This window comes from Mastigoproctus giganteus, chromosome 13, assembly GCF_048544385.1.
Source record: "Mastigoproctus giganteus isolate SK-2022 chromosome 13, ASM4854438v1, whole genome shotgun sequence".
NCBI lineage: Eukaryota > Metazoa > Arthropoda > Arachnida > Uropygi > Thelyphonidae > Mastigoproctus > Mastigoproctus giganteus.
The window spans coordinates 13,529,294-13,555,692 of NC_143587.1; the positions used below are offsets into that span (position 1 = coordinate 13,529,294).

Here is a 26,399-nt window from a genome sequence, read left to right on the forward strand (position 1 = left end):
TAACGAGAGGTGTCACTGTATATATATATATATATATATATATATATATATCAACATATTAAATACGTTAATTGCAAAATAACACTCTTTTCAGATCATTATTAAACAGAATGAATTAATCAAAAATCTGAAGCATATCAATACCACATTATATTTTCTAAGGGTGTACATAATGAGAAATTTTCAAAATGCTCAAAACTATTTGTAGAATAACCAATATGACAATGTAGCTTGGTTATTTTGTAGTATATTTGCATGATGAATGCAAAATCTCATTTCAAAGCTCCACTTCATGCATTGCTTCCCTTATGGTAGCCATATGGGAGACATCACCACTTACTCCACTGGCTTCCTTGGAAGATAGTCTCCAACTTTTTGAGCCGACCCCCTCTGACTAAGGCCTGAATGTGAAAATTTTATCCTGTGCCACATTCAATGCAGCATGATTATTACTTCTCTTAGACATTATCATCCATCTATGGAGATGGGCCTGTTTAGCTTCGGCTTACATCTAGTGGTAGTTCTTTGTGGCTACACCAGATGGTGCCATTATCTGCCTCAGACATCACATTTGGAGGAGGTAGGTCTGCTGAAGTGACTTTTATGATGTTTATTATTACTATTGTAATTTATTACTAATTATTATTATTACACCAGTCTCCCAGCATGATGGAGAAGCATTCACTTCTGCCAAAGTGGGACTCGAACCCAGGTCCATCAGGCTGATAGTCCACTATCATAATTACTGGGCCATTACACTCCTTTTATTTGTTTCATCATCATTATTATTATTATTTGTTTGTTTCTCAGCTGAAATCAATATAAATAACTGCTATTACAGCAAAAACTGTATGACAATTATACTGATTCTCTCCATGAAAGATACCTTCTAGGACACAAAATTCCTCCTTGCTCTGCACAAAGAAATTAAAACCAAATATTCAAGGTAAAAACTGCCTAAAAATGATTGACACATTTGGCATTAACATTGCTCATTGTTATTAAATGTTATTGAAGAAATTCATCCTGGTTGTGGCTAAGGTATTCAACTGTGAGCTACCAACAATGCTAAAATTCTTGCTGTTCATATTCATATATATAATGTTCATCCAAAGAACTATTCCTCTTTTACCAGTGACTAATATAAATTTCTAAAGCTTGTGCTTAATATGTTACAAAATCATTTAACTTCAGCATATAAATAACCTCTTTTTGTCATTTCATTTTGGTCACAAGAAGAAACAACTCAAAGTAAAATGCTGTGCTATACTTTAAGAATAGTCTTTAAGTAAATCAAAATGGTCCATACTTTTTTTTTTATACATAACAGAAACTCAAATGAGAGTGGATCATAATATAGTAGAATAATAAACAGATCATATACACTGAGTCATATACGAGGGTAATTCAAAAAATAAGTTACACTTGATCATTGTAGCCCAAGAGACATTTATTGAGGTAGGTAACATTATGCAATAGAAAGCACATACCTTGCACTACTTTTCCACATAATCACAGAATTGGTGTAAACACTTCTCCGAACGTGTGACTAAACATTCAGTTCCCTGATGATAGAAATCCACTCCTTGGTCATTCAGCCACCATCGAACTGCTATTTGCACCTGCTCATCGTTTCCAAATTGTTGTCCCCCTAGATGTTCTTTCAGCTTGCTGAAGATGTGATAGTCACAAGGCAAAAGATTGGGACTGTATGGTGGATGTTGCTATACCTCCCATCCAAAACTTTGGAGCAAGTGTCGTGTTGTGGTTGCACTGTGTGGCGTGGCATTGTCCTGAATGAGAACAACACCTTTGCTTAACTTTCCAGGCCTCTTACTTTTCATGGCAGTTCGAATGTAATTTTTGGACCGTAATGTTTGGCAGTATGAGGCAGCATTAATTGTTGTGCCTTTTGCCATAAATTCCATGTAAACAACTCCTTCACAGTTTAAAAACACAGTGGCCATGACCTTTCCTGCTGATGGTGCAACTTTGAATTTCTTCTGCATAGGTGATGTTGTGTGTCTCAATTCCATAGATGCTCTCTTCGTTTCTGGGGTGAAATGGTGTACCCATGTTTCATCGGCAGTGGTGATGCAGCATAAGAAGTCACAGCCTTCCACACAATAGCGTTGAAGGAAGGCTGGAGAAAACAAAAAACGTTGACCTTTGTGTTTGTCTGTCAGTGAACAAGGAACCCATCATGCACACAATTTGCGATAGTCAAGATGTTCACGGATGATGGAATGAACACTACCTATCGAAATATCCAACTCCTTTGCCATTTCTGCAACTGTCAGTCTTCAATTATTCCAAATCATTTCATCAACCTGCATCATATTGTCTGCAGTGGTCAACACTGATGGCCTTCCTTTTCGATCAGCATCCGTCAATTCTGTGTGATTACTTTCAAACTGCTGGCACCACTTCACTATGGCTGGACGCGACATTGCATTTTCTCCATACACTGCAGTTATTTCACAATGAATCTCAGAACAATTCAGATGTTTCGCCCACAAAAAATCGTACTGTTCTGCGTACCTCGAAATTGGAGTAACATTCTAGCTGACGTGCCATTATGAATGCTTGCTACCACAACTGTTACCACTACATCAATGAAACTCACCTACCAGGGGCGCATGATATGAACTCCATTCCGTGCAGGTGCCACATTTGTTGTGCGATTATATCAAGAGATGGCGACAGGTGTAGCTTATTTTTTGAATGCCCCTTGTATAATAGATAACTATTATATTCATGTTGAGTGAAAGGCATAATGCAGGAATTAAAAATAAACTTAAATAAACAACTGTTTAAGCAAATTACAAATCCCTATATCTTTATAAACCGCAGGGTCCACAGGGCTATATTTGAAATGGTAATATTTTTGATGGCCTCTTGCCATCAAAAATATAGATTCCATCCTGGCCAAGCTGAAACAGATACAAATCCAATCTCATGACCTCTGAGGGAAATATTTACTATCCTTCTACCCAAAGAGGCCACAAGCTACTTGAAAAAGAACGTAAAGTGCATTCTTTTCCATATTTCATAAGACCTGTTACCACTCAAAATGTCATAAACTTCACTGACCTCCCAGTGGGTGAGTCACGTTTTAAATTTCAGGATTCCTTCTTTGAGTAGAGGTCCAATCTATCTAAGCACGGGGAAACCCTCTCCACACTGCTGATGGAGATTTTCATGGAACCATTCAAGTATGCTGAACAATTCCCAAGTTTCGATGTTCTAGTTATATATATCAAAACAGGAAAAACCACAAGTATTCTTAGAAACTGTAGCTCTCCTTTATAATAGATTTAGAAATGAATTTTAGCTTTCCTTTATTGGATTTTCTTCTTTTGAAACAAAATAGGAATCTTACTAAATTTTTCAGGAAATCTTTGGACACTGGAGTCATTACAACCAAAGTGCAGGCTATTTGTTCATTTCTTATTTGAGCTCTAGGTCTACAAAAGTGAAGCCTCAAAATACAATACATCAAATCCACAGCATAAAGGAATGGATACACAGAGAATTTTACTTGCCTGTTTCATTTTTTTCCCTTTTGGTCTAATATTTTCATTTTTATATAAATACATAATTTTTTTTAAAAATGTCATTCCTTACATGCCTGATGTAACTGAGTGGTCAAAGTATGTACATGCTTTTGAGTTGCTCTTGGTTCAAGCCCATGTGATTACCAATACAGTTAATGATAAGATTTTTGTCAATTAGCTAACTGTAAACTCCTCTAACCAATGTGGTAATGCTGGAATATACACAGAACATTTTAAATATGTTTTTAGTGTCATCCAGTTGAGCATACACAAAATGCATGCCCAACTGGAGGAACTAAAACCACCATATAATCAAAAACTGGGTAAGCCACAGCCCACTTGAAAAGGGGAGGAGTTTAGGAATTCAGCACTGTTGTTTAACTGAGCCAATTATAATTGGAATTAAAATTGTTAATAAATGCAACAGATTTAGAGAAAGAAACAAAATTTTGTTTCTTATTTTCCTTATACACAAACACAGTCGCTATTCGTGGAATTTAAGAAAAAGATAAAAGATTATATATACAGTAAACCCTCGATTTAACGGACCTCGACATAACAGATTTTGGATTTAACGGACCAGACAAATAAAATACAGTAATGTACATATTAATGGCTCAATCATATTATTTTTTTTAGGTTATACAAAACTTCAGTGTTATTATTAATTAAAAATTAATAATAATTACCTATTTCCATTATTGTTTTGATAATCAAAGAAACCACGCACTTTTAAAGACATTATGAATCAGTTGCCAGTTATTTACACCCGCTCAAAGAATGCGTGGTTACTTCAGAGATTTTTTCTGACTGGTTCTTCAACCACTTTGTCCCTGATGTGAGGCGCTTCCAGACAGATGTTCTGAAAATTTCCCCCAATAATGTAAAGGCATTGTTGCTTCTTGACAACACCCCTACTCATTCTAGTGATGAGAAGTTAGTTAGTAAGGATGGCAGAATTAAATGTCTTTTTTTGCCTCCTAACACAACTTCAGTTATTCAGCCAATGGACCAGGGAATAATTGCAGCCTGCAAGAGGCTGTATAGGAAGAACTTTTTGGAAGAAGTAATGGTTGTGTTGGAGGATGAAGAAGATGCAGAAGAAGTCAAGAGGAGCCAGGACACTTCAGAATCTACGAGCCTACAACATTAAGCCTGGCTCTTTAACTTTTCAGCTGCTTGGAAGGAGATGAAGACTACGACTTTGGCAAATGGTTGGAAGAAGTTGTTGTACAATATCGAACCAGATTTAGATTTTGAAGGATTTGAGGCAAATGACTTTCGGTGCACCCTTGTAAATGCTGGCAACTGGGAAACAACTGAAGATGATGTTATGAAATGGCTTGAAAATGATGAAAGTGATCCTGGCTATTAAGTCCTCACTGAAGAAGAAATTGTGGACGAGGTTCAATATGGCAAGGCAGGGGAAGAAAAAGAAGACATTGCAGAAGAGCAAATTACACTGGCACGGCCTACACTGTCTGAAATGAGAACTCTCATGGACATCGCCATCCACTACATAGGGACATCTTCTGACCCTGAAATTGTCCCTTACTATGAACATTTTCAGCAGTTCAGAGCAATCATTATTAAGAAACATCAGAGTGGCAAACAACTTAAGTTGGACGCTTTCTTTAAGCAAACTTCACTGACTCCCACTCCTATTTCACCTCCAACTGGTTGTACAACTCAACCATCTACAAGCAAACAGATGACACCAGTGCCTCCATTTGTGAACATTTCAGAAGAATCTGAAGCTGAAGAATCTATTTTAAAAATGAAATTGTGATATTTCCCTTACACTGGATATGAAATCAAATGAAGCAAACACAAATTATATAATAAAAAAAGCAATTCCATTCTATTGATATAACCATCCCACATTCATCAATAACTGTACTTGGCATTTTTTTAAAAATTCACTAATGTTTTCTCAGGAAAGGGTTTTCTGAATAATTTTCTAATGCTGATTTCAAAAATGCTTTCTGTTTATTTCCATCAAGTCAGATTTCTTCAAAAATCATGAAAGAACATTTGAATTGTCACAAATTTTTATTAATTTCAGCAGAATATTTGTGCAGTGAAATTACAACAAATGCTATTTTTGCCAGACTTATATTTAAATACTTGTTGAAAACACTATTAAAAGGGGTCATCATCATCATCATCATCAGCCATTTTCAATCCACTGCAGGATGAAGGCCTCTCCAGCAACTTTCCAGTTCCTTCTGTTCTGAGCACTGGCCATCCATTTACTACTCAAAAACTCATGAATTTCATCTATCCATCTCCGCCTTTGTCTTCCAGGTTTTCTTCTAGCTCCTCTTGGGTACCATTCTGTTATTTTCTTAGTCCATCTGTCATCATGTCTTCGAGCTATGTGTCCTGCCCAAGACCATTTTAGTTCTTTAGTTTTGATAAGAATGTCCTTTACTTGAGTTTGCTGCCTAATCCATGTGTTTCTCTTCTTATCTAACAGTCTGATTCCCAATATAATTTGTTCCATTCTTCGCTGTGTAGTTCTTAGCTTCTCTTCCATTCTTTTGGTGAGTGCCCAAGTCTCACTTCCATAAGTCATGGTGGGGAGTATACATTGATTCATTATTTTACGTTTCAGACAAACTGGGATATTGCTCTTCAGTATGTGACTATATTTCCTGAATGCTATCCATCCAAAATTTATTCTTCTCTTGACTTCCAGCCATTTATCATTATTACAGCTAATAACTTGTCCCAGATAAGTATATGACTCCACCTTTTCAATTACTGCTCCTTCAATCATTATTTCCCTTTCCGTGGCATACTTGTTCATCATTACTTTTGTTTTAGCCATATTCATCTTTAGTCCAAAATCCTTACTAACTGTGCATAACTGATTAAGATTTTCCTCTAATTCTTTGGGATCGTGGCTTATGACCACAATGTCATCTGCAAATCGTAAATGGTTTAGGTACTCTCCGTTCACATTGACTCCTTTCTGCGACCAGTCTAATCTTCTGAAAGCTTCCTCAAGGGCAGCAGTAAACAGCTTCGGAGATATTGTGTCTCCTTGTCGAACTCCTTTCTCCATTTTAAATTGCTACTGTCTTTGTCTAGTCTAATAAAGGATGTAGCACTCTCATATATTTTCTTCAAAATCATAATATATGGAGTATCTATGCCTTGTCTTTCCAGTGCCCGAAACATTGCCTTATGCTGTATGGAGTCAAATGCCTTTTCATAATCCACAAATGCCAGGCATAATGGTGTTTTACATTCATTTGCTTTCTCCATTAGCTGTGATATTACGTGAAGGTGATCCATAGTTGAGAATCCTGTCCTAAAGCCAGCTTGCTCTTTCGGTTGATTCTCATCAAGTATTCTTTCTAATCTGTTAGTAATGACCCTTGTGAACAACTTGTAGATATGGGATAACAAACTAATTGGTCTATAATTTCCAATTTCTGATTTATCTCCTTTCTTATGCAGCAAAACTATGATTGCATTATTCCACTGCTTAGGCATCACACCTTTTCTAATGCACTTTGTGAACAGCCTTGTCAGTTTTTGTGTTATGTCTCTTCCTCCCAATTTTAACAACTCTACAGTAACTTCATCTTCCCCCGGGGCTTTCCGATTCTTCATTTTCTTCAATGCATGTTCTACCTCATCAGGAAGAATATCGGGTATGTTGTATGTGTTGCTACTTTGCAATCCATCTTCCCCACTGCTGGTATCATTCCCTTGCTCCTTGTATAATTCTCTATAGTAGTCTTCTGCTATTTGAATTATGCCTTCTCTGCTGTTTATAAGTACACCATCGCTATTCTTCAGTTTCAGTATCATTTGTCTTTCTGTATTACTGCTCATGGCTGCTGATTTAAATCCTTTGTTTTCCCTTAATGCTTGTTCTACTTTTCTTGTGTTAAATCTTCTTATGTCCTCTCTGAGTCTCTTTCTAATGGCTTTGCATAACTCAGTATACTCAATTTTCTCCCTGTCAGTGTTTTTCTTGCTCTTCATTTGTCGTCTTTGGTTCATCATGACAAGTGTTTCTTGATTAATTTTTTCTTCTTTGGATTTCTGTTTCCCTATAGGTTTCTTGGGCTTTATCACTTTCAGAAAGTTGTAATATTCCTCGTCGATATCTTGGTCCTGAGCAGTCTGCAGAAGCTCAAACTTGTTCTTAAGTTCCAGTACATGCTGCTTTTTCTCCTCCTCTGTTATTTCAAAGACCTTTGTATTATTTACTCGAGTCAGTTTTTTCCTTTCCTTTCCTTTCCTACATCTATATCAAGTGTACATCTTACCATTCTGTGATCACTTCCAACATTTACCTTATTCAGGACGGTAACATCATTCACAATATATCTTCTGTTAGTGAGGATGAAGTCGATTTCATTAGTTGTTAATCCATTTGGACTCTTCCATGTCCACTTTCTGTTCACCCTTTTCTTGAAAAAAGTGTTCATTACTGACATTCCTTGAGATTCTGCAAATTCCACAATTCTTTCACCTCTTTTATTTCTTTCACCAATTCCAAAATTTCCTATAGTTCCTCTTTCTGCGCTGTTTTGCCTTTTTCCAACCTTAGCATTGAAGTCCCCCATAATAATAGTGTAGTGGGTTTTATTCTCATCTAGAAGACTCTCAATTTCAGTGTATTTCTTCAACCTCTTCATCATCATGGCTCGATGTTGGTGCATAAATCATTATAATCTTTAGCTTAAAAGGTTAAAAGGGGTAGTGTGGCAAAAAAGTGCACTAAATACTCAACTCTCATTTTAAATACTGATCTATGAGGGGTTAAATTTTTGTTTCTTTAATTTTCTTGCAGATCTTTCTACTTTACAGTCCCTCCCCAGCATCCAGCAATAGTCAGCCATCATGTAGACATTCCACTTTCCCTGGTACCTCATCTCTATGTCTTTAACATCCTGGTGAAAACTCTCACCCTGTTCTTCAATAACACTTCCTAGATTTTCTAGGCTGTTGTTTTGGTTTTTAGGAACATTAGCAACTAAGGCCATATTGCTCCGGGAATATGCGGTGGTCATTCCCTGACCTTTCCGCATCCTCCGTATTTGGTGATGATGGGCTCAAACCCCGGTCTAATCAAGAAGTGTGTGCTACGCACTGCTGCTCCTTCCCACCTGGCTACGGAGGCACCAGATTTTCTAGGAAGTAGTTTTTACACTCCAATGCACTTTGACACTCATGTTGCAGCCCAGCTTGTTGACGTTTGATAACATATTTTCAATAATATTCTTGAAGTTCCATAAGAAGTTCTCAACAAGAGACTTGAAATTAATCCATGACTGTTTTTTTTTTTTTTTTTTTTTTTTATTTACAATACCTTCAAAATCTTGGCTCATCAGTTTGTGAATTTGAGGTCTAACAAACAAAAATACCTAGTTTTGACTTCACTTGGGTGATCGATGGGAATTTATTAAAAAGGTACTTGAAGCAGGACCTTCCTGAGGTAAAGCCTTCACAAACTGTTTCATCAAACCCAATTCAATGGAGAAGAGTGGAAGGAGGACAGTTTTGGGGTTTACCAGTGGTTTATGAACTGTTCTTTGATCCAGGCAATAAACTGTCCCCCTCTGGCCAGACTTTGATATCCAAGTACTTACTCCTTGCCTGACTGTCCCGCACAAAAAGCAAGGCATTTTTGTATAGTCAAATTGCTGTCGACATAAATGCCTTTCACTTTAAAGTCTTCTTCATACTTAATATTAGTCAACTGCTACAAGTTCTCGTGTTTCTTTCAAATGCAGTGTGAGCTACTGGAACTGACCCATATTTATTTCCACTTTTCTGAGGAAAAGTAGGGGACTAGTTCTCATTCTCTATGTCAGTACCATGAGAAAAATTCCCAAGTGCTAGAAGATTTTTTTAATTAAGTCAAGAACCAAGTAGTTCTTGCAGGTCCCTTTGATAAATTTAAATATCTTACCAAATCATTGAATTCATGCTGTGAAAACAGTTGAGAGATGGTCTTAATGTCTCCAGGTATGCCGACTTCAGTTTCAGCACTCTCTGCTTCTATATTTTTCAATATATGTGGAGGGCACAGAATCAGCACGTTTTCTACATGTGGCACTAGTTTAATGGCAGATGGAATATTAAGATAAACAATACCCTTCTTACGCTTTGCCCTGTATCTCTCTACTAAAAAGTAGAGAGATACTTGCTCTGCGAAAGCAAAAATAAGAGTAGGAGTGTGTTATAGGCCTAATGACTTAAATGAGTACAATGAACAATTGTACAGAAAAATAGAGTGGGCTAGTAAATCGGAATGTCTTATAATGGGGGATTTTAACTTCCCAGATATTGACTGGAACTTGTGGGTTGGGCACTCACACACTAGCCAGACTTTTGTGGATTTATTGGATGACTGTTTTCTGCAGCAGCATGTTCAAGAGGCAACCAGAGAAAGTAATACTCTTGATCTGGTTATCAGCAGTGATCATTCATTATTAGGAATTTGCAGATAAAAGAGCCACTAGGTGGCAGTGATCACAGTGTATTGACGTGGGATTTACTTAAAGATTTAATTACCATCAGGGGTAAAGGAAAGGGCTTTTGCTTCCGTAAAGGCGAGTACAGTGGTCTCCGACAGTTTTTAAATTCTGTACAGTGGGATCAACTGACGATGTTACCAACAGTAAATTCTAAGTGGGAAGCATTCAAGGAATTAATCGTGGAAGCTACTAAAAGTTTCATACCTATTAAGAAATATTGTTCAAGCTTTAGGCCTAAATGGTTGTCAAATGAACTAATGAGACTCGTAACAGAGAAGAAAAATGCATGGGATGCATATAAATTATCAAGCAACACAGAAGCCTATGGCAGATATAAGTTAATCTGTAATCAGGTCACAAAGGAGTTTCGGCAGGCGAAGGCAGATTACAAGAATCCTTGGAAAAAGATGCTAAGAAAAACAGCAAGGATTTCTTTACTTATATAAACTCAAAAAGGAAGGGGATGAATCTGATTGGTCCACTTGACATTGATGGTTTGACTGTTGATGATCCTACTCAGATAGCAAACAAACTGAACGAGTATTTTGCATCTACATTCACACGTGAGGAATTATTAAGGTTTGAAAATGGCAGAGGGTTATCAAATTGTAGCAGGATACTTAATGATTTTGTAATAACTGAGAGCAAAGTGGAAGAGAAATTGTTGAAGTTAAACGTAAGAAAAGCACCTGGGGTGGATGGGATCTACCCAGTTATATTAAAGGAGGCGGCAAAGCAACTAAGCAAATCCTTAGCCATAATTATGAGAGCATCCTTGGACTCAGGGGAGATTCCCACAGACTGGAGATGTGCAAATGTATCCCCAATTCACAAAGGGGGATCGAAGGGTGACACGAGTAATTACAGACCAGTTAGTTTAACTTCTGTTCTGGGTAAAATAATGGAGTCGCTGGTTAAAGATGCATTGCAGGATCATCTAGACAGGACTGCAGCAATAATTCAGACACAGCATGGGTTTGTTAAAGGAAAGTCTTGTCTGACAAATTTGATAGGATATTATGATGTGGTTACAAAGTAACTGGATGCAAAAAATAATTTTGATATCATATATTTGGATTTCAGGAAAGCTTTTGACACTGTTGCGCATGGAAGACTATTGTACAAATTGGAGCAGAATGGTATTAAGGGTAAGTTGCTACAATGGATAAAAGGATGGTTAAGTGCGAGAAGACAGAGGGTGGTAATCAATGGGTGCTGCTCTTCTTGGACTAATGTTATTAGTGGAGTCCCACAGGGTTCGGTGTTGGGTCCACTGTTGTTTTGTATATTTATCAATGATATTGATGAAGGTATATCAGGCTTAGTATTGAAGTTTGAAGATGATACAACGGTTAGCATGTTTGTTAATGACAGTAATGGCAGTGTGCTACTGCAACAGGATCTAGAAAATTTGGGCAGATGGGCTAAGAAGTGGCAACTGAAGTTTAACCTTGACAAATGCAAAGTACTGCATATGGGTAGAAGTAACCCCAGAGAAACGTACCAACTGTGTGGTACTACACTTAAGGTGGTAGAAAATGAAAAAGACCTGGGAGTAATTGTGCAGTCAGATATGAAGTTTTCTGACAATGCAGACAGGCTGCTAGGGCAGGTCATGGGGTGTTGTCAATGATATACAGGAATTTTGTTACCAGGGAAAAGGAGGTGATTGTCCCTCTGTATAAGGCAATGGTCAGGCCACTCCTTGAGTCTGAGTGCAGGTCTGGAGGCCTCATTTTAGGAAGGATGTAGATTTACTTGAGCGTGTACAGAGAAGGGCAACAAGATTGGTGAGGGGAATGAAGGGATCCTCTTATCAAGAGAGGCTTAAGTTCTGCAAATTGCAGTGGCTGGAGACTAGGCACCTGCGCAGTGATCTGATTGAGGTGTATAAGGCTTTGAATGGGTTCAGCACGCTGAATTCTGATGGGATCCTTCCACTTGTTCAGATTACGAACCTAAGGGGGCATAAATTCAAATTACGAAAGGACAGATGTAGAATAGATGTGCGGAAATTTGCCTTTAGCCAGCGGGTCGTTAATTGCTGGAACAAACTTCCATCTGTCGTTGTGGAAGTTGATAGGTTGAATAAATTTAAGGAGGAACTGGACAGGCAGGATGGAATGGTGTGATTTTTTTTTTTTTTTTTGGATGATGCTGCATAAGCTCATACATTTGCTTTCTTGCATCACATGCCACTACTACACTACTACTACTACTAACTGAGCAAAAGAAAAGTAACAATCATCATAGTGGTTTGTGAGCTCCAACAAAATCAAGGGAATTGCATATGGCACAGCCTTCTTTTTTACCATTTTTTCACAATCTCAATGCTTCAATACAGGTTTGGAAAGCTTTTGCCAAACTTGTATTGAAGCCCATTTTGCAGCCCATTGTTTCTTTGTCACTGAGTTTCATTCCAAAATAAGCACAATACATATTTTTTTTACAAATGCTGTAATATCTGGTCTTTGCTTGAGAACTACGTAACTTCCACAAGTATAACAAAATAACTTTGGATTGTTCAAACACTTGCATGAAAATATTTTACTCACTTTCCAGCACACAAGTCTCACACAATAACCTCAAAAATAAACTGAGCTTACACTGATAAACACTGCTGCATGGAGCTCTCAAGATCAAGAAACAAATAACCGAAGGCAGTCTTGCCAACATGTGAAGATTTGGTTTACAAATTCCCAGCATTTACTCCTAACTTAATACATTCAATAATACAACTCATGACATAAATTTCAGTGATCGGTGACATGATAGGAAAAAATGAATAACATTTCTGAAATCAGCATAAAAAATTGAGTTAAAAACAGCTATGTGTTTAAAAACATTGAAAACCATACAGGGTACTGTAATAAAAAAAAAATTTCCAAAGTGGCCAAATCTTCGCTATCAACATTCTGAGCAGAATCAAGATCCTTAAAACAGAATTTTCTTAATCTCAGAGAATTCAGAATTAATCTTATAGGACCATCTACCAGTTAATATGTGGATGCAATAGCATTTATATAGTGGAGTCTTACAGAGAATTCTCACAAGGATGTGAAAGCATTCCAAGGATATCCAGTATGACTTGGAATGAGATTTCAGTTTAGCCACATTCCATTTACTCCCTCACTCTTTCTAGGGTTTGAGTAGAGGTCCAATCTATCTAAGCTGTGGAAATCTTCTCCCCATTGCTGATGGAGATTTTCATGGAACTGTTTAAACAAGCCTTCCTTGAACAAGCCAATTCATTCCCCAAGTTTTGATGTTCTAGTCATATATAACAGAACAGGAAAAACCACTGTAGCCAATTTCATTCCAAGATCTCCTTTATAATAGATTTAAGGAATCATTCTGCATTAGGTGTTACAGATCAAAATCAATCAATAAAAAAAAACAATGATTTAAAAAAAAAAAAACTTTTCCATGTGAAGTATTTTAATTAGTTTATTGATATGTAAAATACAACTAGTACAATCAGAAACTAAACAAATCCAATACCTAAATAAAATTGTCTATGATTTGGATTTTATTATAAATCAAAATTGTAATAAGGCCTAGGTTTTTAGGTTTGGGAGGAGTTTTAAAACTTGACATAGGAGACCAAATTCTCCAATGAAAAAACCCTAAAGAAACTAAATTTGCATGCTAACAATCTAATTAAAATACTTCTTGTGGAAAAGTGACTTATTTTAAACCTTACTTGGCAGTATCAACTTTAAATAAAAAACGAATTTTCTTTTTTTTTTTTTTAAAAAAAGATTCTATCTCAATGAAGAAAATCAATTTCCATGATTAATCTGTTAGCTTTTGTTTGTTGCAGCTGGAACAATTCTTTTTATGGAAAACATTTTTATCAAATGTTTAATTAATTGAAAGAGACCCATTATATGGTTTTCCTTCTTAATAATTAATGAAATTAAAATAAACGATACTATTATATTATATGAGAATATTCTAAAAGTTATCTAATGAAATATTATGACCTTAATCTCACTGTAACCTACAATGAGATTAAAAGTCACAGAAACTAAATTCCTGATATCATTAACCATCAAATGTTTAAATTATGTTTCTCCACTTCATTTGTTGATGATCCTGCTCAGACAGCAAACAAACTGAATGAGTATTTTGCATCTACATTCACACATGAGGAGTTATTAAGGTTTGAAAATGGCAGAAGGTTATCAAATTGTAGGAGGGTGCTTAATGATTTTGTAATAACTGAGAACAAAGTGGAGGTAAAATAGTTGAATGTTAAACATAAGAAAGGCACCTGGGGTGGATGGGATCTATCCAGTTATATTAAAGGAGGCAGCAAAGGAAGTAAGCAAACCTTTAGCCATAATTATGAGAGCATCCTTGGACTCAGGGGAGGTCCCCACGGACTGGAGATGTACAAATGTGTCCCCAATTCACAAAGGGGGATAAAAGGGTGACACGAGTAATTACAGACCAGTTAGTTTAACTTCTGTTCCGGGTAAAATAATGGAGTCACTGGTTAAAGATGCATTGCAGGATCATCTAGACAAGACTGCAGAAATAATTCAGACACAGCATGGGTTTGTTAAGGGAAAGTCTTGTCTGACAAATTTGATAGGATATTATGATGTGGTTACAAAGGAACTGGATGCAAAAAATAATTTTGATATCATATACTTGGATTTCAGGAAAGCTTATGACACTGTTGCGCATGGAAGACTACTGTACAAATTGGAGCAGAATGGTATTAAGGGTAAGTTGCTACAATGGATAAAAGGATGGTTGAGTGGGAGAAGACACAGGATGGTAATCAATGGGTGCTGCTCTTCGTGAACTAATGTTATTAGTGGAGTCCCACAGGGTTCGGTGTTGGGTCCACTGTTGTTTTGTATATTTATCAATGATATTGATGAAGGTATATCAGGCTTAGTATTGAAGTTTGAAGATGATACAACGGTTAGCATGTTTGTTAATGACAGTAATGGCAGTGTGCTACTGCAACAGGATCTAGAAAATTTGGGCAGATGGGCTAAGAAGTGGCAACTGAAGTTTAACCTTGACAAATGCAAAGTACTGCATATGGGTAGAAGTAACCCCAGAGAAACGTACCAACTGTGTGGTACTACACTTAAGGTGGTAGAAAATGAAAAAGACCTGGGAGTAATTGTGCAGTCAGATATGAAGTTTTCTGACAATGCAGACAGGCTGCTAGGGCAGGTCATGGGGTGTTGTCAATGATATACAGGAATTTTGTTACCAGGGAAAAGGAGGTGATTGTCCCTCTGTATAAGGCAATGGTCAGGCCACTCCTTGACTCTGAGTGCAGGTCTGGAGGCCTCATTTTAGGAAGGATGTAGATTTGCTTGACCATGTACACAGAAGGGCAACAAGATTGGTGAGGGGGATGAAGGGATCCTCTTACCAGTAAAGGCTTAAGTTCTGCAAATTGCAGCAGCTGGAGACTAGGCACCTGCACGGTGATCTGATTGAGGTGTATAAGGCCTTGAATGGGTTGAGCACGCTGAATTCTGATTGGATTCTTCCACTTGTTCAGATTATGAACCTAAGAGGGAAATTGAGGAAGGACAGATGTAGAATAGATGTGCGGAAATTTGCCTTTAGCCAGTGGGTGGTTAATTGCTGGAACAAACTTCCATCTGTCGTTGTGGAAGTTGATAGGTTAAATAAATTTAAGGAGGAACTGGACAAATATTTAGAGGGGATTGTTTTGTAATTTTTTTTTTTTTTTGTTTTTTTTTTTTTTGGCTGATGCTGCATAAGCTCATACGCTTGCTTTCTTGCATCGCATGCCACTACTACTACTACTTCATTTGAACAAAATCCTGGATTCCCACCCACAAGGATAACATGCTGGTTAAACTTTAGCCAGTGTGACAACTAAATTTTTTTTTTTTTTTTTTTTAAATGGAATGTGCTGGAACAGTGTTCCAGAAGTTAAAAAGAAATGAAAATAAAAAAATCATATATTTAACACAAAAAAAATTTATTTTAAAACAAAAATTATTTATTATTAGTAATGCCATTGGCACATTGTGTGTCAGTGGAGAGTTAAGCTAGATGCACAGCATGACTTTGTGACTCTTCCCTTGAAGTGTTCACATTATTAACAATGCTTAATTAATAATTAAAATGCTTAATAACATCTAGGTTTATTCAGAATCATAATGAAGCCATTCACAGTAGAAAAAGAAACTGCAATAAGAAATACAATAACATTCTTTTACTGTGGGAATCTTTATAAAAATGTTTTGAATAATAAATAAATAATATTTATTAAATTAGTTTTGTCCAAATTTACTATACTTTTGTAATTTTAAATGTCAAATTAGCACCTACAGCACCATTATTTAAAAGCATCACTAGGGATTGAGAACACATACTGTTTATTAGTATTAGTAATGGCCACATGGTGCAACAATGCCTACGGCTTACGCTGCACCAGCCAAAAAAAAAAAAAAAAAAAAACCAATAAAACAATGATAAAAAAAAATAATAAATAAATAAATAATAATTAATAAAAGAAAAGGAAATTAAACCTATCATCCTATATAGTAGGATAGTATATAGTACCCTGACCCGAAGGTACTATCCAGATGACCTTTGAATTTCCCCAAACTGTCAGCATCTACCACCCATGTAGGCAACTTATTCCAGTAATTTATAACTCGCTGGCTAAAATAAAACTTCCTGCAGTCCAATCTAAACATTTCCCCCCGTAACTTGAATTTATGTTCCCTAGTTCTAGCATCATTTATAATCTTGAAAATTTCGTCCTCATTCATTTTACTGATGCCTCTCAGAGCCTTAAACACCTCAATCAAATCTCCTCTAAGGTGTCTAGTTTCCAAACTCTGCAACCCACATATTCGAAATCTTTCTTCATAAGGATGCCCTTTTTCCGATCTCACCAGGCGAGTTACTCGTCTTTGCAACTTTCAAGAAGCTTGATGTCTTTCTTTAGGTGCAGTTTCCATACTTGAACACAGTATTCCAAGTGTGGTCTAACAAAAGCCTTATATAATGGGATTATCACGTCCCTATCTCTACTTGCAAAAGTTCGATAAATCATCGATAGGACACCATGGGCCTTCCTTGCACCCTGTTTACAATGCTCAGAGAATTTCATGTCTGACCGTATCGTAACACCCAAGTCCCTTTCCTCCAGTACTGGGTTTAGTTGAACTCCACCAAGTGAATAAGTTATTTTGGGATTATTGTTTCCCAGGTGTAATACCTTATGCTTTGTTGGATTAAAGCACAGCTGCCATTTTTCTGACCATTCCTGAAGTCTATCTAGGTCTCTCTGAAGAAGCTCAGCTTGACAGTCGATGTCGTTTATGAAAATTAAAAACAACAGTGGTCCTAATACTGAACCTTGGGGAACCCCACTTCTTACATCAACCCAATCTGAGGAATAGCCATTTATCACAGCCCTCTGCCTCCTGCCCTGAAGCCATTCTGCTATCCATCTAAGGATTTTCCCAGTGATTCCAACCTGTTCCAGCCTATAAAGCAACCACTCATATGGGCCTGAGTCAAAAGCTTTGCTGAAATCTAAATAAACAATGTCGAAATTATTCCCTAAATCCAGCTCGTGAGTGACCCTTTCAAAATAGCGAACCAGATTTGTTAAACATGATTTTCCCTTTACAAAATCATGCTGAGTATCCTTGAGAATTTCAATGATCCTGAATTCCACCCTTGATCATTGCCTCCATGATTTTCCCTACCTCTGAAGTCAGACTGACAGGTCGATAATTTCCCACTTCACTCTTAGTCACACTTATGTATGGGAGATACATTGGCACTTTTCCAATCCAAGGGAATCTCCCCAGAGTCTAGTGATGCTCGCATAATTAGCCTCAATGGTTCCATGCACTCACTTGCCGCCTCCCTTAAGATTATAGGGTATATTCCATCAACTCCAGGAGCCTTACGGTATGGCCTGTTGGCTCGAAAGTTTTTTCATTAAATAATCTTGCAAAATTTCAATATCATTAATTACATATTTTTCAACTTCGCTCCCACAATTTCCCATTGCCACAAAAGGTTTTTCATTTGTAAATATCAATGCAAAATAACTGTTGAGTTCATCTGCAACGGCAGCTGGTGTATTTAATACTATCCCCTTTCCCTTACGTAGAGGTCTGATCTGATTTGTCCTGCTCTTCTTGGCATTTATATATGTAAAGAATTCCTTATCCCCCCCCCCCACCTCTTTGCTCTGTTTGCTAGTGATTTCTCATAAACTGACTTTGCCTGTCGAACCTTTTCTGTGGCTCCATTACAGATCATCTTGTAGCCGTTATAGGCTTCAGTACTTTTTATTGCTCGGTAACCTTTCCATGCTACCTTTTTCTGCTCAAGTAATGTGGCAACTTCACTATTATTCATCCAACTTGGAACCCTCCTCGTGGAGTATTTTTTTAATGGTAAATACACATTCAAGGCATCTGTGATTAATGTTTTAAAAGCATACCACAGTTCAAATGTATTCATTCTCTGTGTGATATCTACCCAGTTAATAGAGGCCATGTAGTACCTTAAGGCATCATAATTTCCTTTTCTGAAATTAAAACCCATTCCTTTGCCTTTTACTGCTGCTACCTCTCTCATCATCATCCACCGTGGAACCTCGTGATCACTTCCTGCTACTGGTTCCTGTACTGTCAGCCCTGTTATGTCATCTGATTCATGGGTGATGATGAGGTCTAGGATATTCTTTTCTCTAGTACTTTCCCTGACATGTTGATACAAATAACATGTCATCTAGTTGATTTAAAAATTTTGTTCCCCATGTCGAGTTTCCTTCCCATTTACTCCAATCAATTAGAGGCAAAATGAAATCACCCATAATAAGACATTGACGCTTACTTGCCCATTCCATTTGCTTGTAGAGGCTTTCGTCATAATCTTCAGAATCACCTGGTCTGTAGATTACTCCTACTCACATTATACCTTTGTTTCCAACTATCTCACACCATACAGATTCTATACTAGCATGTGAAACGTCTGAATCCGGAAAAGCTATTGTCGCACTCAAGGCTGCTTCTGACAAGAAGCATTACCTCACCACCCCTTCTATCTACCCTATCCTTCCTAAATACATTATACAAGCTGTACTGAAATTCATCATCCCAATTTCTGGGTGGCACCACGTCTCCGTAAGCCCTATTATGTCCGCGTTACTTGTTTTAACCAGCAGTTCGAATTCGCTCATTTTATTGAAGACACTTCTAACATTACTATATAAACAATTAAGACTTACTGTTCTTGTATATTTAACAACCCTAACACAACCCTTGAAGTTTTTTAGGCTCTCTTACCTGGCATTAGCTACCCGTTCACTTGAAACGTTTCTGCACCCAGAACATCTAGATAATATGTCCAGTTGGGCTAACAGATAAAAATTCTTGAGGTATGTGCAAGAGTTATTTTGACCAATATTATCAGATAAACACGTGTCAGTATTATCCCCCCCTAACTAGCAGTTTCCCTGAACCTTTAAGGTATCCTCAATAATACTGGCAAAAACTTTTGCACCACCTTTGTTTAAGTGTATCCTGTCTCTACAAAACAAATTCCTTCTACCCACAAGTGCAAGTGCAATATTATTGAATAGATTTGATAATTGAGAGCTATTAAGTGCTCGATAATTCCTATATTCTATTATATTATAAATCATCAGGAATTACCTTTATTTTAGATATAGGAAGCTTCTTTTCCAACTCTCCTAGTCCAACTCGCTAGTAATTCTTGAGGATGGCGATATCTATTTTGTAAAGCAGGTGGGACATCTTCCCCACCGTCAAAACCACAGCGTTCAGACCGTGCGGTCTCAACAATAAGCGCTCATGACTGCTGTCTACAAACACCATACTTCTGGCAGCATGGAAACCATTACTTGGATTGGCATAAAATTAGATTTTTGAGGTCTAAACTGTTTAATAAATATTGACCGATTATTTCTTTCGGTCCTATAGCTGGACTTTAGAGTTAAATCTAATTTTATGCCAATCCAAGTAATGGTTTCCATGCAGCCAGAAGTATGGTGTTTGTAGACAGCAGTAATGAGCGCTCATTGTTGAGACCGCACAGTCTGAACACTACTGTTCTGACAGTGGGGAAGATTCCCACCTGCTTTACAAAATAGATATCGCCATCCTCAAGAATTACTAGCGAGTTGGACTAGGAGAGTTGGAAAAGAAGCTTCCTATATCTAAAATAAAGGTAATCCCTGTTGATTTATAATATAATAGAATATAGGAATTATCGAGCACTTAATAGCTCTCAATTATCAAATCTATTAAATACCACAGATTGTCGACTAAACACTTCGCTTCTCCCTCTCCGCTCAAAATTCAAAATTTGAGCTCTATTTAGAACTATACTTCACGCATACGTGTATACTGATTTAATTAATCACTTAAGTTATACATTAATATACAACACTATGGCTGAATGGTTAACAGAATTAAAACAAGACTATACTAGAATTACATTGAAATATGCAGCCCAAAAATATCATATCCAGTTTTTAAAACAATGTCTTTCTGAAAATTTAATACCGAAATTTGCTAAATTTCGGCTAGGTTTGAAAATCCAAGAATACAAAAATTAGTTCTTACCACATCAAGTAACATAGTAAAACTAGCTTTAAAATCTCGATTTAATCTAAAAAAGATATATTTTAAACAGATTCAATGATATCGCAATATTTTTAGAAAACACCTAAACAGTATTGATTGGAATACTCTAAAGCAAGCCATCCAATTAAAAATCGACGCCCAATCCTCCACATTAGAGAATAGACATAACCTAAAATTACAAGCCCTTAGGGGTTTTCCGCACAACAGAAGTCATCATTCGTCTCACAATTGTTTTGAAAATCAGAGTGCATACCGAAACACCAAAAACGCAGATAAAAATTCCCACACCTTTCTCAATAGAAATCTACCACATATTAATGACTTCCGGGTCAATTTAAACACTGGTTCACAAAATGACCCCAATCCATCAGATAATGTAAAGAACTTATCATCTGTTACGCTAACTTCTCAGCAAATAGCCCTATTAAATAAAGGTTTAAATTATAATTTACCGCCGAGATTCTCCCCCCCAAGAAACAAATGATTATTGATCTTGAGTTCGCTCTTAGAGATTTGCCTCAAAAAAACGTATTAATCCAACAGACTAATCGAATCATAAACCAAACTATCCCCTCAGTATCAAAACAACATAGAGAAGAAGCAAAAGCTTTACACACACTTGGACAAAACCGAGATATCATTATTCAAAAGGCCGACAAAGGCGATACAGTAGTTATTCTCAATAAAGGAGACTATATAAATAAATTATACACCATCATTTCAGACACAACGACATACGAAGAGGTTGCACCAGAGTTCAACAGTTTAGTTAACAAATATAACAAAATGCTCACCACCTATAGGAAAGATGACCACATCACTATGGCCCAACTTAAACAAATTAAAGCCCACAACATACAATATCCCAACCTTATTCGGCCAAATAAAATTACACAAAACAGGATACCCAATTCGTCCAATTGTGTCATATAAGAATTCAGCTTTTGCTTCCTTAGCCATGTTCATCTACCCAATTCTAAAACCACTCCGAGAACTCCTAACATATAACATAAAAAACTACGATGCTTTATTCATGAACCTCAAAGATCTCCATATCAAGGAGGTTTGTTATTTGTTATTTGGTTTTTAGGAGCATTAGCAACTAAGGCCATATTGCTCGAGGATATGCGGTGGTCATTCCCTGACCTTTCCGCATCCTCCGTATTTGGTGGTGACGGGCTCGAACCCCGGTCTAATCAAGAAGCGTGTGCTACGCACTGCTGCTCCTTCCCACCTGGCTACGGAGGCGCCTACCATATCAAGGAGGATATGAAGTTATATTCACTGGATGTGACTTCACTATACACTAATGTAAATGTACCTTACGCCTTAGACATAGTCTGGGCCAACTTAAACGATGATAACATAAAAATTAATAACACCAGACTTCCCAAAGACAGAATATTCGAACTAACAAAACTATTAGTAAATGCAAATTACATTCTCTTTCAAGAAAAAACATACAGACAGATTTTTGGCCTCCCAATGGGCCTAAACATCAGTGGACTCATTGCCGAACTATACTTAGACAAATTAGAAAAGATCCATCTTGATCCATTTATACCACAGATCACATATTACGGAAGATATCTGAATGACATCCTAATTATCACAGATCATTTGACCATAAACAATATTCTTCAGGTTTTTAATAACATCCATCAGAGATTAAAATTTGAATTAGAAATTGAAGCAGAAACCCACTCCATAAACGTCCTTAATTTTACCATACACAGATTAGGACAAAAACTAAATTTCAGCATATATAGAAAGCCCACTAATAAGGGGATGCTTTTGCATTTCCACAGTTATCATCCCCAACCATACAAAAAATCGGTCATGCTGAACCAATTTCTTAATGCCTTTAAATATTCTTCCACCCAAATTTCTCTAACCACTGAAATAAATGAATTAACTACAAGATTCTCAAATAGGGGTTACCCGCTAACCTATATAAACAAAGTCAAAACAATAGCCCGTGATAAAATAAATAACAACAACCTCGCAACAAACACTGCACAAAAATCTGACAAGACCAAAATACATTTTATCACCATTCCATATGTCGAGTACTGGTACAATAAACTTAATCAAATATGCAAGGGAACCGACATGAAAATCATAGCAAAACCCATGAACAAATTATACACATTCTTCAGAAATCGACCTTCAAACACCACATTCCAATCACAGCATAACCTCGTATACAGCATCCTATGCAAAAATTGCGACGCTGTTCATGTAAGATCTACCATGGGAGTGGCACAGCTTCGAGCAAAACAACACAAAGCTTCTGTGCGGGCGGGTCGTTCAAATGCATCGGAACTTTCGTTCCACGCAATAAATGAACGACATTCATTCAGCTTTAATGAAACAAAAATTATAAATATTCAACGCAACTATCACAAACTACTTATTGCAGAAACCTTAGAGATGAAACTACATGAAACTTCAATCAATATCCATAGGCCATTCCTATTGTCCAACGATTGGTCACTTATACGCATGCGTGAAGAACAAACCCTACAACATAAGACAAAAGTTTCGGATTAATTGTGAGTTGCCCCATTCCTGTGAACATGACGCCTGAAAAGTTCTAGTCCGACTTAAAGAATGTAGAGAATAATCCCCCCCATATCCAATTTTATTAGACCCCTAAATTTAACTCTAAAGTCCAGCTATAGGACCAAAAGAAATAATCGGTCTATATTTATTAAACAGTTTAGACCTCAAAAATCTAATTTTATGCCAATCCAAGTAATGGTTTCCATGCTGCCAGAAGTATGGTGTTTGTAGACAGCAGTCATGAGCGCTCATTGTTGAGACTGCACGGTCTGAACACTACGGTTCTGACAGTGAGGAAGATGTCCCACCTGCTTTACAAAATAGATATTGCCATCCTCAAGAATTACTAGCGAGTTGGAAAAGAAGCTTCCTATATCTAAAATAAAGGTAATCCCTGTTGATTTATAATATTATTGAAGTACCAAATAAAAGAAAAGGGGACTTTATTAAACACTCTGCAACAAAGAAGTGAGGATGTAGGGTGAGTGGAAAAAGTAACAAGAGGCCAAAATGAAAAAAATAAAAAAATAAAAATAATAAATTTTTTTCTTGATATTTCAGAAAAAAAAAATCAGCATCTTTTGAGTTCAACATTGAAATTAACTGCATTCCCATTATTCTTTCTTTTCTTTTCCAACTCAAGATGGTGAGTTTCCTTTCATCGGCAGCAGTGGATTTGAGATTAACAGAGAAGAAAAGTAATGTTTAGAGTGAAAGAGAAAACCCAGTTTTTTGAATGCACAGGAAAAAATATTTCTGATTGGCCAAGAGACACTAGAATTATTGTTGTTTGTTTGTTTGTTATTTGGTTTTTAGGAGCATTAGCAACTAAGGCCATATTGCTCCAGGGATATGCGGTGGTCATTCCCTGACCTTTCCGCATCCTCCGTATTTGGTGGTCACGGGCTTGAACCCCAGTCTAATCAAGAAGAATGTGCTAACACTTCTGCTCCTGCTCACCTGGCTACAGAGGCGCCACACTAGAATTAGGGTTATCCCTAACAGAGATGTGTGATCTTGCCTTCAGATCTGAGTGTCATCAAAAATAAGCATAAGAACATTAAAAAATCCTGTTTTTATCCTTTTTGTGAGATTTAGAAGAATTCTGAGTTTTAGAAGAACTGAAATTAACTAAGTTAACTTTGCTCCATCGGAGAATTATATAATGAGCATGAAACAAATATTTATTATTATTCATTCATTCATTTATTTAAAAAGAAGCATACAGGAGGATCCCTACCTGAGTCAGAATTATGGGGAAGTAATACCCATTCATCAATTATTTCATCTCCACTGTAAGTGATGCATTTGGGTGACAACCCACTAAAGCTAGGGGAAGGAGTCTGAGGCAGTTTACTAGCATTTTCTAATAAAGGATAAAGTACTTGTATTCCTCCAATAGTATTCAAGACATCCTACAAAAAAAGAAAAACTTATCAAAAGCATCTGTTGTCAAGCTGTTATCAAAAAATAAAGCAGAAAAATAGTTCATTAAGCCATACTCTAAACAAAAGCTTCTTTATCACTTTAGATAAATACACAGCTTATAAGATAAGCGCTGCGCAAAAAGGTTTTTTTTTTTTAGTTTTTTTTTTAATTTAAATTAGTGCTGGTTATCTCACGTGTGGTTTTCATCCATTTTGGCTTTGTAACATCTTAATTTCTCAAAAGGGACAACAATTGACAGTCAAATAAAATAACTAGCTCTTTAACTTGCTTAAGAAAGAAAGAAAAGGTATTTGTTTTATAGAAACTCTCTCCTTTTGCAGGGTATGGTATCACTTGAGTGCACACAGATTTTTGAACCTTGGTGTCCTAAGAAATTTATTTTTAACAAGTGTATGCCATGAAAATAAGTTAGAGAAACCACTCTTAGAGAGTACATGTTGAAACCTTGTCAATCAGTTCAGCCCTGGAGAGAATGTGCAAGGCTCATGGGGTAGAATTTTTCTCGACGTGGTCTGTGCTTGTTAACAGAAGATACTATTTATACAGAGATGGGATACACTTAAATAGTTGGGGTGCAAGAATATTTGATGATGATATTGAGGCAGTGATAAGTGGGTCAGAAAACTGCTAGGCTGGGGAATACACAGATTAATAGATTAACCAGAGCCACAGGTAGAGGTGAAGGTGATTCTTGCTATGCTTCTTTTGAAAGGTTGAAAGATTCTATTGGAAGAAATAGAAAATATCTACTCATAGGGCAAACTGCACACTATGTATTTTTGTTTTTTACTATGGTTCCCATCTCCCCTACTGCCCCTTTTCATCTTTCTTTGGCTTCAATTTAAAAATGGTCTGAGACCATTGTGGTCATCTGTATAAAAGCAAAAGCCCTTTTGTCTTGACAGTAATGTCTTTAAATAAATTTCTGCACATCTATTCTACACTGTGAGGAAGAGGAAATCTCATCAGAATTGAGCTTGCTCAAACCATTACACCTCAATCAGATCACCTCGCATGTTCCCAGTCTCCAGATGCTGCAATTTGTAGAACTTAAGCCTATCTTGGTAAAGCAACCCTTTGTTAAATTCACAAATCTCATTGCCTTCTCTGTACTTATTCTAGTAGCTCAACATCTATCCTAAAATGAGGCCTCTACACTTGCATGCAGTATTCAAGGTGTGGCCTGGCCACTACCTTATATAAGGGGATAATCACCTCCTTATCCCTGCTAGAAAAATTCTTGTATATCATTGACAAAACCCCATGAGCTACTCTTGCAGCCTGTCTGCACTGCTCAGAAAACTTCATATCTGACTGCACAATTATCCCCAGGTCTTTTTCATTCTCCGCTAACCTGAGTGTAGGACCACACCGTTGGTATGTTACTTTGGGGGTTACTGCTACCCATACTTTGCATTTGTTTTGTCAATGTTAAACTTCAGTTGCCACCTCTCAGCCCATCTGCTCAACTTTTCTAGATCCTGTTGCAACAGCAGCATACTGTCTTACTGTTATTAACAACCCTACCAACCTTTGTATAGTCTGTAAACTTGGAGACGATGCGAACTCATAACTCCCAAATCCCTTTCTTCTTCTACTGTTTTTAATTCAACCCCATCAAGTATATAAGTTATTTTGGGATTGATGTTTCCCAAGTGAAAACTTTAAAT

At 36.9% G+C, this 26,399-nt stretch overlaps 1 protein-coding gene across 2 annotated transcripts in view; it reads right to left on the reverse strand.

The window, feature by feature from the left end:
• Positions 1 to 26,399, reverse strand: part of LOC150075774 (neurobeachin-like protein 1) — a 693,585-nt gene that overhangs the window by 353,912 nt on the left and 313,274 nt on the right. For both annotated transcript variants that reach the window (XM_090387670.1, XM_090387669.1), the window contains exon 22: positions 24,521 to 24,695. In XM_090387670.1, coding sequence (XP_090243796.1) covers positions 24,521 to 24,695 — 175 coding nt within the window. The remainder of the gene's footprint in view (positions 1 to 24,520; positions 24,696 to 26,399) is intronic.